The sequence below is a fragment of the Macrotis lagotis genome, chromosome 3 (genome assembly GCF_037893015.1).
Source record: "Macrotis lagotis isolate mMagLag1 chromosome 3, bilby.v1.9.chrom.fasta, whole genome shotgun sequence".
Lineage (NCBI taxonomy): Eukaryota > Metazoa > Chordata > Mammalia > Peramelemorphia > Peramelidae > Macrotis > Macrotis lagotis.
The window spans coordinates 32,981,961-32,997,511 of NC_133660.1; the positions used below are offsets into that span (position 1 = coordinate 32,981,961).

General features: G+C 46.7%; 1 protein-coding gene across 2 annotated transcripts in view; it reads left to right on the plus strand.

Annotated features, from left to right (window-relative positions):
* Window positions 1-868: 868 nt before the first annotated feature.
* RUFY3 (RUN and FYVE domain containing 3) overlaps window positions 869-15,551 on the plus strand; it is a 125,222-nt gene continuing 110,539 nt past the window's right edge. Inside the window, exon 1 of one of the 2 annotated variants that reach the window (XM_074228402.1) lies at window positions 869-1,061. In XM_074228402.1, coding sequence (XP_074084503.1) covers window positions 923-1,061 — 139 coding nt within the window. In that variant the 5' untranslated portion in view covers window positions 869-922. The remainder of the gene's footprint in view (window positions 1,062-15,551) is intronic. The other variant, XM_074228396.1, reaches the window with a different exon arrangement.

The following is a 15,551-nucleotide window of genomic DNA, read 5'->3' on the forward strand; positions in this document are numbered from 1 at the left end:
GAAGGTATTTGGACATTTTGGATTCATTCCCCAGAGGGCGACCCGCCTCCCTCCACTCAGAAGCTGAAACAGTTAAAAGAAAGCATCATTGGAAGGACCCCCCCCCATTCCATCCTGACTTTTTTATCTGGGATCCAATCCCTCTGCCAAAAAAAAAAAAGCCCACTTAAAGCCGGGACAATTTAATGTAAAGACCGGCAGATTGCCTTCTGTGGGGGGTGGGGGAGGGAAGTAAGATTAGGGGAAAAGGTGTAAAAAAAAACCAAAATCTTTAAAAAAAAATAATAAAGCTGGGACGATTGGGAAAAGACGTGACTTTCAGAGAAATGATAGTTGAGGCAAAGCCATTATACGACGATAAAAACAGTTTCTTTGAAAATCCCGTTTTTCTGTCCGCCCCGCCCCCGCCCATCCACGCGGACTAGCCGAGAAGGTAACTGACCAAGGTGCTGCCTCCCCTCCCCCTCCCCAGGACAGAGGCCCGGGCGGAGCACGTGACACCCGGGAACAAAAGCAGGGCGTGGCACCCACCTCCAGGCTCCGCCCCTCCCGGAGCGCCGAGCTCAGGGCGGGGGGGAGGGGGGGCGGGGGCAGCCCCGGGCCGGCCCGTCGCGGGGCGGGGGGCGGGGCCAGGGGCGGGGCCTCGGCAGCGGCGCCCCGCCCCCGGGGAGGCCGGCCGTCCGGGGCTGGCTCTGTGGCCGCGCTCCGAGCAGCCGCGATGGCCGAGCCTCCCGCTCCGGCTCCGGCTCCGGCTGCGGGCTTCCGGCTGCGGCTGCGGCTCCGGCTGCGGCTCCGGCTGCGGCTCCGGCTCCGGCGGCCGCGCGGCCCGAGGGCGCCGGGGAGCCGCGGCAGCCCCCGGCCGGCGGCAGCCCCGAGCCCGCCTCGCCCGAGCCCGCGCCCTTCTTCCTGCTCTACCCCGGCGATGGCGGCGCGGGCTCGGGGGCGCGGCCCCCCCAGCCGCCGCAGCCCCCCGCCGTGGGGCTGGAGGACGCCGCCGTCCCCGGGCTCGCCGCTGCCCTTCCTGCTGCTGAGCTCCCCGGCGCCCGGCGGCACCAAGCCCCGTGAGTACGGGCCGAGGGCCCGCGCCGCGCCGCCCCTCCGGGACCCCCCCCCCAGGCACCCCCCCCGCGGCCCCCCGCCCCCGGCCCCCCCCGCGGCCCCCCGCCCCGGCCCCCCCCGCGGCCCCCCGCCCCGGCCCCCCCCGCGGCCCCCCGCCCCGGCCCCCCCCCGCGGCCTCCCCGCCCTCCTTCTCTCTGCTTTCTCTCCTGTCTCTGTCACTCCCCCCTTCTCTCCCCTCCCCCCCTCTCCCTCTCTCTCCTCTCCCTCCCCCTCTCCCTCTCCCCCCTCTCTCTCCCTCTCTCCTCTCTCTCTCTCTCCCCCTCTCTCTCTCCCCTCTCTCTCTCTCTCTCTCCCCCCTCTCTCTCTCTCTCTCCCCCTCTCCCTCTCTCTCTCCCTCTCTCCTCTCTCTCCCTCTCTCTCTCTCTCTCTCTCCCCCCTCTCTCTCTCTCTCTCCCTCTCCTCTCTCTCTCCCCTCTCTCCCTCTCTCTCCCCCCCTCTCTCTCCCCCCCTCTCTCTCCCCCTCCCCCTCCTCCTCCTCTCCCTCTCCCCTCACCTCAGTTTACCCCTCTGCTCACACTCGTGCCCTCCCTGCTGCCACACAAGCCCCGGAGGCGGGGGACTCCTTTGCCTCGGAATCCCGGCCCCACGGGCCGCCCTTCACAACCCCTGAATGTGCCGTTTGGCCCCCGGTGCCACTCTTGGTCACCCCCGACCTTGCTGTCCAGAGGGTTTTCTTGGCAAGAATCCAGGAGTAAGGAACCATCCGTCTGAGGCAAACAGTGCAAGGACTCTGCCCAGGGCCGGATTTGAACTCGGGCCTCCTGGCCCAGCCCCAGCCCTCTCTCCACTGGGCCTCCCTAGCCTTGCCTTTCCTGATGAATAGCTGTTAGTAAATGGACCCAGCTGGGCAGCTAAGTCACCGGGGTGGCTCGGCCCTCCCGGCTGGGCCGCCCGCCATCTCAGAAGTCACTGGTAGCCGGGCAGCCCGGGCCTCTGCCAGCCCTGGGGACTAGAAAAAGGGAGTGCCCCAAAAGATGCCCACGGGGAGCGCATGGTCTCCTGAGGCATGACTGTACTACCGCTGTGCGCCGGGACCCCCTTTCGGGGAAGCTGAGCCAGGTCCAAACTTTTTATAAGAAGACAATTTAGTTCAGAATAGAAGAAATCTCTAGATATAAGCCGCAGAAGCCCCCGGGACAAGGGACTTGTCAGGTTGGAGGGTGTAAGGGGCTCCTTGGGTACCAGAGTCTGAGGCTTGCCACCGGTAGGAGGAAAATTGGGAGTTTTAGTCAAAAGTTATCCACGCAGGGATGTCAGCGAGGCCTAGGTGATAGTCTGAGCTGAGGATACCAGCGGCAAAGCCGTGACCCTGTCTGGTCTCCTCAGGGACACAGCCTGGAGAACACAGGCCAGTTGGGGGGGGGTGCTGAGAAAGGCCTCTCAGAGCCGGAGGGTGCAGCTTGGAACAGATCACCACGAGGAGGGAATTGGGGATGACCGGGGCCCTGCGGTGCCCGTGAAGGGGAGAGCTTTGGGGAAAGCCGGTGTTGTGGATGGGCTGGGTTTGAGGGAGCCCATAGACCTGGGCAACAGCCCCCTAAGGATGAGTATCAAATCCATGGAAACTGATGTGCTCACCAGGGGAGATGCCAGAGAGGAGGTGACCCCAAGGTCTGTGGCCAACGCCACTCTACCACCCTTCTCTTCCCACCCACACCCTCACTTGGCCTCCTTTGCTGCGCCGGTGCCCAGGCTGAGGAGCCCCAAGATTGGACCCCTTTGGCCTAAGTCCCCAGGCTTTACAAACATGGACTTCATCCTGGGAACTGACTCCAAAGTGAGTTTTTTTCCTTTTCTCCTGCCTCCACTTCCCTTTGGTCTGGAATTTTCCAGGAAAAAAAAAGCTGAAATCAGAGTTTGTGTGTGGCTTTCTTTGTTTCCCCAGAGATAGGAAACAGCATCCGCAGTTCTGGACTGTCCCTCAGCATGTTCCATTTGGGCGGAAGATCACCTTTGTTATTATACCCATCCCAGAGAATGTCTGTGGCAGAATGAAGCCAGTCTGCCCATTAGAGTCCTTCCCCTCTCCTTGGGGGTGAGGCTGCTGACCCACCCCTTCCCATTCCCCTTGGAGTTGGCATTGCCCAGGCCACAAGAGCAGGGTTGGGAAGGCTGGCTTCCTTGGCATCACCCAGGCCACAAGAGCAGGGTTGGGAGGGCTGGCTTCCTTGGCATCACCCAGGCCACAAGAGCAGGGTTGGGAGGGCTGGCTTCCTTGCCCCGCAGCAGTAGGTTTTCAGCTGTAGCACAATTCTCTAAAACAATATTTGTCTCAGAATCTTCTTGAGGAGAGATCTCTGTAGAGGAAACTGAATTCTTAAAACTCTCCCAGTTCTCAGACCCTGAACTTTGAACTCTGCCCTCTCTGGTTTTCCCAGGGCTGCTCTTGCCCAGGGCCAGCCCTGTTCCTGGGGGAGGTGCAGGCAGCTCTGCCCTCTCCCGCCCCTCCTTCTCTTCTGGCTTTGGGCTCTTGCCTTGCCCCACAAGCCCCAGCATGCTTGGCTTTGCTGCCTAGGGGAAGGGCGGCAGGAATCTGACACCCCCCTGGCTCTGCCACCCCACCCCAGTTGCCAAGCCTCTTGGAAGCAGCTGATCTCTTTGAGAACCAGATTCCTGCCTTCTTCCTGCATGCCAGGCCAGCACCTGATTGGGCCTTTCAAGCATCACGTTTCCCCCCATTTGTTGCCGGTGAAATCTCCTTATTAGGACAGACAGCTGGAGCCAGCCACCTGGTCCAGTTTCCTAGGGCTAGGCCCTGGAGGGGGCAGTTTAAGGGAAAAGGATGGGAGTGGGGGGGGGGGAGCTGGGAAATGAAGTTATGAAGTTTTGAACTATTGCCAGCAACACCAAAGTGGATCCTCAGGGCTGAAGCCTTGGACCTGTATGATACCGAGGGGTTCTGGGGGGCAGTGCACTGGGCCACCCCTGGTAAAGGTGGCCATCTTGCACTACGTTGACTTCTTCCCTGCCAGGATGGGTTAGATCCGTAGCTCAATGGGGCCAAGCATTCCAAAGAGCTTGTGTACAGATAGGAAGGTTGGCTCAGTGGCTTGGGCAGACTTGCAAAACTTGGAGTCAGAAGACTGTCCTTCCGAGTTCAAAACTGGCCTCAGACACTAACTTTGTGACAAGTCACTTGACCTGTTTGCCTCAGTTTCCTCATCTGTAAAATGAACTGGAGAAGGGAATGGCAAACCACTCTGGTATCTCTGCCAAGAAAACCCTAAATGGGGTCATGAGGAATCTGACCCAACTGGGAAAAAAAAAACCCCAAAAAGGATTAGATTGCAACTATTGTTGAGGCCTAAGTAAATGGAGGTCCCTGGAAGGTCTGGGGCTTGGGTGTCTTGCCAGGGCTAATTCCTGAATCCATGTTTGTTTTAATTGAATTGAATTTGGATACTAGGATTTATTTTGACTTACTGTGGTGCACTCCTTGTTTTTTATGGAGTCTCCTTCGAAAGGTAACCTTGTTGGGTGGCTAGGTGACACAGTGGATAGAGCACCGGCCCTGGAGTCAGGAGGACCTGAGTTCAAATCCACCTCAGACACTTAATAATTAACCTTGCCTTGGGCAAGCCACTTAACCCCATTTGCCTTGCAAAAAAAAAGAAAAGTAACCTTGTAATACTAGGGTTCGTCAGCTTTTTCAGGATCCCTGACCCTTTTGGCAGTCTGAGGAAGCTTTCACTAAATAATGATTTTGGATACATAAGACAAAATACTTTAGATTATAAAGGGAGCTAATTTAGGTTGGGATAGTTATCAATTTATGTAAAAAAGATAAATTTCTGAAGGACCTCAGGTTAAGACTCTAATCCATAGCAAAAAAAATTGAAATTTGAGTGAGACTTCTTATGGCGTGGGGTATATAATTTCATTAGTCTTAAAACTATTCTTTTTCAAGAATGATCTTCACTGTTGGTTTATTAAGTGCCTACTGCGTGGCAGACACTATCCTAAAGGCTGACCAGTCATAAAAGTATAATACTGAAATAGTACCATGAAAAATTTGCTTTTTCTGTACATCATATGCATTTGATGTCCAGACGCATCTCCCAGGAATGGGTATTTCTATATATACAGTATAAAATACATAATGGGGGGGGGGTAGAGTGAAGGTTTCTTTTGACCACAGATGTGATTTATTTTCTAGGTTACATTCTCTATAACTTAGAGAATTTGCCTGCCTAGTAAATATGTCATATCTATTCTAATGTCTGCATGTTGAAAGAGTGAAGAGGTTTTTAGCTTAGACCTGAATAGCCCCAAAATGGAGAATTTCAGGTAAACCTCTCAAGTAGCTTTATTTTTATTGTTTAGCAGTTCCCAAAATAGCTCCAGAAAATGAATCTTGTGAGAACATCATGATCTGCTGCCAGCCGCACGTGTGTGTGTGTGTGTGTGTGTGTGTGTGTGTGTGTGTGTGTGTATGGTGTGCCTTGTGTCCTTACTTCCTTGAGATGAAAGGGAAGGGAGATGATAGCCATCAGTTCAGGGGTCTGACCTGCATGGTCTTAACCTCCATTAAATGTTCTAAATCGGTGATCCACTATAAATACAAAACCTGTGCTGCAGTGGTCTATTAAGAAACCTCAAAAATTTCTGTGGGCTACTTCATCTTGAATCTTTCTGTATTGGGTGGCCCCATTATATTTGGGGTCAAGGGGACTTGGATTGCAACCCAGGCTCTTTCATATAACCTTGGACCAGTCTCTTCCATATCTTTAAAATGAGATATGGGATATGATTTCTGACATTTCTTCCAGCTCAATATCTTGTGTTCTCTAAGATTTTTGGTGTAGTGGACAGAGTACTAGCCCCAGGGTCAGAAGGACCTGAGTTCAAATTTGACCTCAGACCAAATCTGCGTGACCTTGGTGAGTCATTTAGTCCTGGTCACCTCTTCTCCAGGACCATCTTCAGTTGTCCTGATTCCTATGTGGCCACTGGACCCAGATGAGTCTAGAGGGGAAAAAAGAGACTGAGCACAGCCCCCCCCCCCAACTCTAATCCAGTTCATGTGCTCAAACATCATCATCGCTCTAAATTTGTTCCTGGGTCCATGAGAAAACCCATGTCTAAGAATAACTTCAGCTCCTCCCGGTCCTTCCCTTCTAATTTCTGAAAAAAAGCCATTTTATGAGGATGGGGCTCCTTTGAGGTTCAAGAGACAAGTGGATACCCCCTGCCATCTATCTATTGTTCTCCCCATTTTCCCTATAGAACATATTTGGAGTGATTACCCCCCCCCAAAAAAAATCTTCTCGTCCTGGCTTTTGCCTCATCATCTCAGTGATGAGAAAAATGAACTTTGAGGAATAGGGGAAGGGGATGGCTTACTCCAAAGTGTTTTCCTAGAACCAGTAAAGAAGCAAAAGTAGAACCCATTCTATGGAAATGAGGCTTACAAAATATATATATTTTTAAAAGGTCATGGATCCCAAGTTAATCCTGGACTCAAGGCAGATTGAGCTCTGTGAGTAGAGAGCAGTGAGTGTTTTCTTATTAACCTCTTAAGTTTGAGTTTTGGTTTGTTTTTTTAAATTCATCTAAAGTTAAATGTTGAGGAAGAATTCCGAATTGTACAATAAGGACATGAGACATCCTGTGTCAGTTCCAATACGCATTCTCTGTTGAAGTTGTAGCAACAGAGCCAGGGAGGCATATTCTGAAGAGGAAGTATCTTTTCTAAATTTGTACTATTTTTCATTTTTGGTTTGACTTGATTATCTTGTTATATAATGAGTGACTTTTTAGTTGGCAGAGTAAAACCTTCAGGCTGCTAATTTGGCTAGTCCTGGATCGCGGTAAAAATGAGGCCAAAAATGAGAGGTTTGAGTTCCAAACAGACCCTGTGTATGGGGATGTGTGTGTGTGTGTGTGTGTGTGTGTGTGTGGACATGTGTGTTTGAGCTCCATGTAGGTTGTGGTTGTTATCTATACAGAGAATGTGTGAGCTCTGAGAGATAGTGTTATTTTCCTGCACACACATGTGTATCATCATACACATATGTAAAATAACACGTCTATCCTTGCATTTAATGCATAGTGTGTTAGGGTGGGGGAGGGTCTAGGCCTGTGGTTTCATTGATTTAGGGGAACCTTCCACTTGTGGAAATCCCCACTGACTCCTTAGCCAGTGCCCCCTCTCCAACAGGCTGACCTTCTGAGGCAATTTGCCCCTCCTCACTCAGCCAGGATGTGTAGGGGCTGGGACTTGTTCTGACTCTGCTCCACTGGCTCTGGGGGGGTCAGGGGGTACCTGTCCCTGCCTTTACCGATCAGTCCCAGGACCAAACTGGGACCTTGTGGTTGGCACACATCCATGAAGCCAGTGGTGCTGGGTCAATTCAATGTCAAACCAGGGGATTTAGATTCATTTTGCATACTTTTTCCTCACACAAATGCATTTATATGGCTTAGAACACTTCAACCCTAAAGACACCAGAGATGATGGATGACTGTGACCCTATGACTTTGCACTACCCTTTTCTCTTGCCCACCCACTGCTGCTTTCATTTCTGGTGCTAAAAATAACTGGTTTTAAAAATAACCTCTTCAGAACTTGTAATTGTTAGAAGAACCCAAAAACTTCTGGAAGAAGCTGCTGGAGGTCCACTTCTGGGCTCTCCTGGGTCAGGCTTGGGTTTTTCCCTAAGGGGCCTGGAGTGGAAAGGTTGGGTAAGGGCTTTATTGAATGTATTCTACTGGATAGGTTCAGTTGATCATTCAATATTTAGTAGGCACTTCCTGCTTGCCAGGCAAGGTAAACTGGGTGGCACAGGGAGCTGGGTCAGGAATATCCACCTTCCTGAGTTCAGATCTGACCAACCATGTCTGCCTCAACTTCCTTATTTGCAAAGCAAACTGCAGAAAGAAATGGCAAACCAAGCCAGAACCTTTGCCAAGACAACTCAAATAGGGTCACAGAGAATCAGACCAAAATACTGAAAGTTTGGTAAGGTACTTTGCTGGGCAAAATACAGCCCTTATCCTCTGGGAGCTCACCCTCTAGAAAGAAGGGAACCCATTAAAGAAGGTTGGAAGGCTCTGGGAGGTCGGGGAACCCCATAAAACCTCCTTCCAAGTTGATCCAACTGGTAGATTTTAACAGTAGGGATAGCAGCCAGACAGACTGCCAGCTGGAGGCTCCTGTGAATTCTGGTTTAGAGAAAGCAGGACCTATACGTGGCAGAGGCGCCAGACTTCATCTTATTTCTGGATGGCCTGGAGATGTTAGGGAACCCCTGTAGGGTTTTGTACCCCCCAGAGACAAAGGGAACTGGTTTCTCCTTGTCCCATTCCTCTTAGCCGGAATAGGTCAGATAAACCTTTGAGGTTGGTCCAGTTTCTCTGGAGTCTGCAGAGACCTGGCATTCCTGTCATAGTCTTCTTTCTCCATAATGCCTCATCAAGGGGGGCTAACCTGCCTGGAGCCCTCTCCCCCAGAGCTAGTAACTGTGGTCTTGGTCCACTGTGTCCTGGGTTCATCAGATGACCTGATCGCGTGGCTCTAGGCATTGTCTGCCCAGAATGAATCTAGTTAGTACATCCTCCTTGGCCGCAGAGCCTCCAGCCTTGATCTAAGCAAACTGCCATTTCCTGAGGGGCCCAACCAGGCTCCCTCACTTCCAGGGGGACCAGGAGCCATTCTCTGGACTTCGAAGCCCCCTTGGGGATGGCTCCCTTCATCCTTAGCTTTCCCTCATTGATGAGTCCCTAACCAGAGGGTGAGGGCTGCCCATCCTCTTTGCTCCTGGTGTATTTGGAACCCACCTCCCCCCCAAGGGCCTTAGTTAAAATACTGTTGGCTATTTTAAGACTACTGGAGTTAGTCATCCACCTTACTAGAGTAATGATTATTGAGTCACTGCTGCAAAGGATTATAGATTGAAGAAAATAAGCAATCATAATTGAAGGGTAGCTTTTATAGAGGGCAGACTTCTAGGACAAGTAACACCCCCCCTCCCTGGAAAGTCTGGGAGATTTGGGGGGAATCTGAGCTGAACTGAAGTATAATGGAATGGAATGTATATATTCTAGGAATTGTCTGAGCTCACAAGAGCATCGAGCCAGTCCCAGGGAGGATAGTGGGAGGATGAACCCTGATGGGAGAAGTAAGGAAATCCTATTTTTAGTAGAACTTGGGGGTTGCATAAGGCTTTGCCTAGCAGATCCCCAAAGTCGGAGTATCTGGATGGGAAGAAATCTGGGCCAGGGATGTAGATTGGTGATGAGTACTTGTGAAAGTAGGTGTAGGTTTAACCTACCTTCCTTCCTTCTTCCTTCCTCCTTCCCCTAATTGGGCTCAGTTCTAAAAACCAAGGAAAAATTAGGAGTCTTCCAGAAAACAAACAAAAGTATCTCTCCCCTTGCTAACTTTGCTCTTACTGTCTAGGGTTCTACTATCTGAGGTCATTGTCAGCTCACTCTCATTCTCCAATATCCAGTCTGTTTGCCAAAGCATATCATCATTTATGGTTCTTGCTCAATCATATCCAGCTCTCCGTCCATGCTCCCACTTAGGGTTTTCTTGGAAAAATGCTGGTGTGATTTGCTATTTCCTCCTCCATCTCATTTGACAGATGAGATCACTGAGGCAAACAGGGTTAAGTGACTTGTCCAGAGTCACACAGCTAGGGAGTGTCTGACGTTGGATTTAACCTCATGATGCGACTCTCCTGATGAGGCCAACCCCCTATATCCACTACACTACCTCTCTTGTTTCTACTGTCATAATGTCTTTCGGTTTTTGGTGGAGGAGGAAGCAATAGGGCTTAAATGATTTGCCCAGGCTCACACTATTTGAACTTGGGTCCTCCTGAGTCCAGGTGCCACATAGTTGCCCCTTCTCTCCTCTTAACAATTGTACCACCCTAATATAAGCCCTCATACCCAGACTTTTAAAAGTGTAACTGTAGTTAGTGTGTTGGATCTTGAATTCAAATCTAGCCTCAGATTCTCACTAGCTGTATGACCCTAGACAAGTCATCTAACCACTATCTACCTTTGCTTCTTCTGGGATAAAATGGGAACCATACCAGTGTACCAGCCTCCCGGGGTTTTTATGGGTTCAAGCAAGATACTGTTTGTTTGTCAAGGTACAGACCCTGGCCTAGCACATCCTTCCCTTTTTTCCCTTCTTTCTCTTCCTTCCCCTTCACTGCACTTTATCATTCAGTCAGCTGCTGCCAAAGCAGTCCTTCTACAAGCTCCCCATTCACTGTGTAGTATTGGACTTGGCCCCCGAAACTTTAACTTACAAACTTTTGCTCCCCTTCCATCCACCCCTCATCACCAGCCCTTCTCCCTGGCCCAGACGCCCCCTCCAGATACTCTGACTTTGGGGAGAGGCTGCCCACAAGGTCTTCATTCCTCTTTCCATGAGGGATCACCACTGGAAATCACCCATGGGACTTAGCCTCCAGTGAGCTCCTGATGCCCCCTGTCACCCCCAGGATCAAAGAGGAAGTCTTGTGTGATGAGAGGCCTTTCTACCTCCCCAGTTCTCTTACACTTCTTTGATCTCCCTGTGTTGACTTGTTTCATGATCCTCCCCATAGCAGGACATTTCATCCCCCATCTTTGGGTTGCTTGGGGTGGGTTCCCTCTTGACTTCCTTCAAGACTCCCCCCCACCCCGCCCAGGTGCCTCCCTCTGAAATTGCCTCCTATTTATTTTGTTTTTAACTATTTATATTGTTTTGTAGGATTCTTAAAAAAAACCCATAAAATTCCCTGCTTGTAGACCCATACTGTGTCAGCCTATGTAAAAAATAGTTTTCATCAACACCATAAAATTATCTCTCATCCAACATTCAGAACATTAAAAAGCTATAAAACAATTGTGTGCCTTCATGGTTTTATATTGGGGGGGGAGATATTTTGATCAATGATCATTCAATCTATCCTGTCTCTGAAACACTGGGCATATTTTGCCTTTTCAAATCACTAGCAATAGGGCTTTCCCCCACCCCTTTTTTCCCTAATAATTATTCATATTTTTAAAAAGTCTGGATTCTGTGATTTAGCCATACTTCCCAGCTATTAAAAAAAAAAGTTAGTACCCACAAAAAATGTGAATAGCTGAGGTGGCACTGTCCTTAGTCAGGAGGCCCTGAGTTCAAATCCTATCTCTGATACTTGACTTACTAGCTTTGTGACCCTGAGCAAGATATTAAACCCTGATTGCCTCCCCCGCAAAATGTGAATAGCTGGTGTTTTTAGCCCTCCTCTCACATAAAGTACATGTGGCAATACTGTGCTCAGCCACTAACATTTTGCCTCATTGGTCAATTAGCATTTATTAAATGGTCACTAGTTGCTCTGCCTTGTTCAGCCGCTGGGAATATGAAGCCGAAAATGAAACTGCCGGCCTACCTCAGGGAGCTTACAATCTATCGTGAAGACCACACAGGTAGATGAGTATAAAATCTAGTTAATTGGGGGAGGACAGTGAGATTAAGAAGGGTCCCTTGCAGTAGGGACCCTGCCCTCAGGGAGCTTATAGTCTATCAGAAGACAATATAGATAGATGAGTATAAAATCTAGATAATTAGGGAAGGCAGTGGGATAATGTTACTGGTTCCTACTTGTTCTATTAAGGTTGGAAGAATTCCCTTCAACACCCACCTTCTTTCATTCAGATCCATGAAGTTTGCAGTATGTGTTGAGGAACATCTCCCATTTCTTTACAACATGTCAACTATAGGACAATATTAGACAGTCACTTCTGGCTTGGCTTGGGTCTGTTTTGCTGTCTTTACCGTGTTCCAAAAGTTTTAATGAAACTTTTAAAGCTTTTTTTTTTAGGTTTTTGCAAGGCAAATGGGGTTAAGTGGCTTGCCCAAGACCACACAGCTAGGTAATTATTAAGTGTCTGAGGCCAGATTTGAACCCAGGTACTCCTGACTCCAGGGCCAGTGCTCTATCCACTGTGCCACTTAACCACCCCTAAAGCTTTTATTGAATACAAATTGACCATTTTATCTCTTGTGATTCTCTCTGTCCCATTTTTGCTCAAGAACTTTTTTCCTGTTGGGGTGTGAAAGGTCTTTTCTTCCCTTCTCTAAATTGGTGATGACATGACCTCTTATGTCTCACTCATGTAATCATTTTTTGCTGATCATGGCCTGGGGCAATGAGAATGTTGGTCCAAATCTAATTTCTGCAGACAACTTGAAAGTTTTCCCAGCAGGTTCCATACTATGAGACCTTCCCCCAGTAATTGAAGTAGAATACTTGCTATTTATTATGTATGTTGTTATGTTATACCTAATAATCTGTTCCATTGTTCACTTTTTCTTTTTTTTTAAACTAGAACTAAATAGGTTCCCCGCCCCATAACAACTAAATGTAGCCAACAAATCAAGATTTGCCATTTCCAAAAATTTCTCATTCATCATCCCCAGCCCAGGCAGCTAGATGTAAAGGGATAGAGCACCAGTCTTGGAGTTCAAATCTAGCCTCTGACACTTAAACACTGTCCACCTCAGTTTCTTTTTCTGTGAAATGAGGAAAACAGTAGCATCTACCTTGTGAGGGTGAAATAAAATATTTGTAAAGCCCTTTGCATAACTTAAAATGCAATGTAAAACATAGCTTACCAGTTTTCTGGAAACATGGTTAGTTGTTGCATTAATCAGAATTCTTAAGTCATTCAGAGTTGTCTTTTCTTTCCATTCTTGTCATCATAGCATACATTATTTTCCTGGTTCTGCACATTTCATTCGCTATCATATCATACTGTACAAATTTTCCTAGGTTTCTCTGAAACCTCCCCCATCCCTTTCATCATTTCCTACAGCACAATTTCATCGATTCCTACAGCACATAGATTCTTTTTTTAATGGAGTTAAGTGACTTGCCCAAGGCCACACAGCTAGGTAATTATTAAGTGTCTGAGGCAGGATTTGAACTCAAGCTCCTGACTCCAGGGCCGGTGCTCTATCCACTGTGCCACCTAGTTGCCCCACATAGATTCTTAAATTATATTCTGTTCAGTCAATTCCCTAGTTGAGTGACACTTGCTATATTTCCATTTTTGCTGCAACAAAAAATGCTGCTGAAAATATTTTTGTGCATATGGATTTTTTCCTCTTTTTTTTTTATCTGTTTGGGGGTATGGTGGTATCCCTTGGTCAAAGGGTATATACCTACTTGAGTGATTTTGAAGGCACTGTTTCAAAGTGCTTTTCAGAATGTCTAACCCAGTTCATAGCTCTACCCTGAGCGCATATCTCCTCCAACAAATGTCATTTTCCAATATCTTTGCTATTTTGATGGAAGTGATATGTAACTTTGTTTCAGCTTACATTTTTCTAATTATTAGTTATCAAGAGCATTTTTCCATGTGGTTTTTGATCACATGGATTTCTCACGGTGGATAGAGCACCAACCCTGGAGTCAGGAGGACCTGAGTTCAAATTTGGCCTCAGATACTTAATAATTACCTAGCTGTGTGGCCTTGGGCAAGCCACTTAACCCCATTTGCCTTGCCAAAAAAAAAAACCTAAAAAAAATGATGTGCTTATTTCCTATGATTATCTATTGGGGAATGGCTTTTATCTTTAAATCAGTTCTTTATATGTCTTGGATATCAGACCTTTATCAAAGAAGTTTCTCTTTAACAGTTTTTCCTGTCTTTCTTCTGTCAATTTTGTTCGTGCAAAATCTTTACTTTTATAGAATAAGAACTGGCAGTTTTATGGTCATGAACTCTTCACTTTTCTATAACTATTAAAAGTCTTTGTTCTCCTCTGATCCACAGATTTTTCTTATGTGACCCTTTATATCTAGCTCACATATCCATTGGGAATTTATCTTGGTATGTATTAGGAAATTTTGGAGGAAAGGATTTCTTCTAAAGTATTTTCTAGGTTTTTCACCCATTGTTGAATTGTATTCTGTGATTCAATGCTTCTGTATTTTTGATATCTCACTTGTTCCATTGATAGACCTCTTGGTTTGCAAATAGTCTCAAAATTTTTTTCTCTTCCTGACTTTGTCTTTCAGTTGAATTTTGTTATTTTGTCTAGCTCTATAAGTTAACCCTTTGATACGGAATCTGTGAATTGATTTAGGTATTTTTTTCATTTTTATCATGTAGGCCCCGACAAACCATGAGAACTCTGCAGTTATTTAAGTCTTTTTCTATAGAGTGTTTTGTAGTTTTGTAGACAAAGTTTGCATTTTGGTAAATTCTCTAACATTTTATACATTCTCTAATTATTTTGAAAAAGAATTTCATTTTGGGGGGTTTTGGTATATTTCATAGAAAGCTTGATATTTGTGGGTTTGTTTTGAATTTAATCCTGTTTCAGTTAATCTCAAAATTGAATCGCTAAAAAATTTCAGTAAATCATTGTGTCATTTGCAGACTCTGAAGTTGTCTTTTCTCTTTGCCTGTGGCCATTACATTGGTTTCTTTTCCTTGTCTTATTGCTATTAACTAGTTTATCTAGAATCATATCAAGTAATAATGCTGACAGTAGAAACACTTGCTTTACCTTTGCCCTCATTGGAAAGACCTTTATATCATTTTTCCATTCTAGAGAATGCTAGCTCTAATTAGTTACCATTTTAAGGGATGGAACTTTTAGACTTTGCTTTTTAATATTTTTATATGAAAGATTAATATGTTTTGTCAAAGGTTTTTATGCTTCTAATATAATTATGAATTTTAGTTAGTTATGATGTTAATATGGTATATTACATTTATAATTTTCCAGACATAAAACTGGCTGTGCATTCTTGGTGTAGAAATCTAACCTGGTCATAACATAATTTTTAAAATATATTTTATCCTTTTTGTTAATGTCTTACTACATCTTTTTATATCAAGAGTCATTTAGAGATTGATCTTTTTTCTTCTTTATCTCTCTCCCTGTTTTAGGTATCGGAACTGTACACACCCTCTCTCTCTCTCTCTCTCTCTCTCTCTCTCTCTCTCTCTCTTTCCCTCTCTCTCTCTCTCTCTCCCCTTAAAGACTGGATCTCCTTATATCCTCCAAGGTGGAATTGTAGGGCTACTTATGGATCTAACATAATTACTTCTAGGCAGGGGAACTTTGATCTGTTTTCTTTTTGGCCTGAGTTTTTTGCCTCTTCCTAAACAAACTCTTTCCCCCATTCTCAACCACCCAGGAACTCACCATATTGATTCCAAACCATAAAGAGCTCTCTGCAGGTTAGAATTTCTGAGCAAAAGAGATCTACCAACCAGTCTCCCTAATTGTTAGTTGAGCTGGGATTGCGTGTGTGTGTGTGTGTGTGTGTGTGTGTGTGTGTGTGTGTGTGTGTGTATATCTGAAGCAAATCTTAAAATATTGTATTGGTTATTCTTTGAATGTTTGATAGAATTAATTCACTTGTAAATTAATGTGGCTTGTTATGTTTTGTTTTTCTGGGAATTTTCTTTATGGCTTGTTG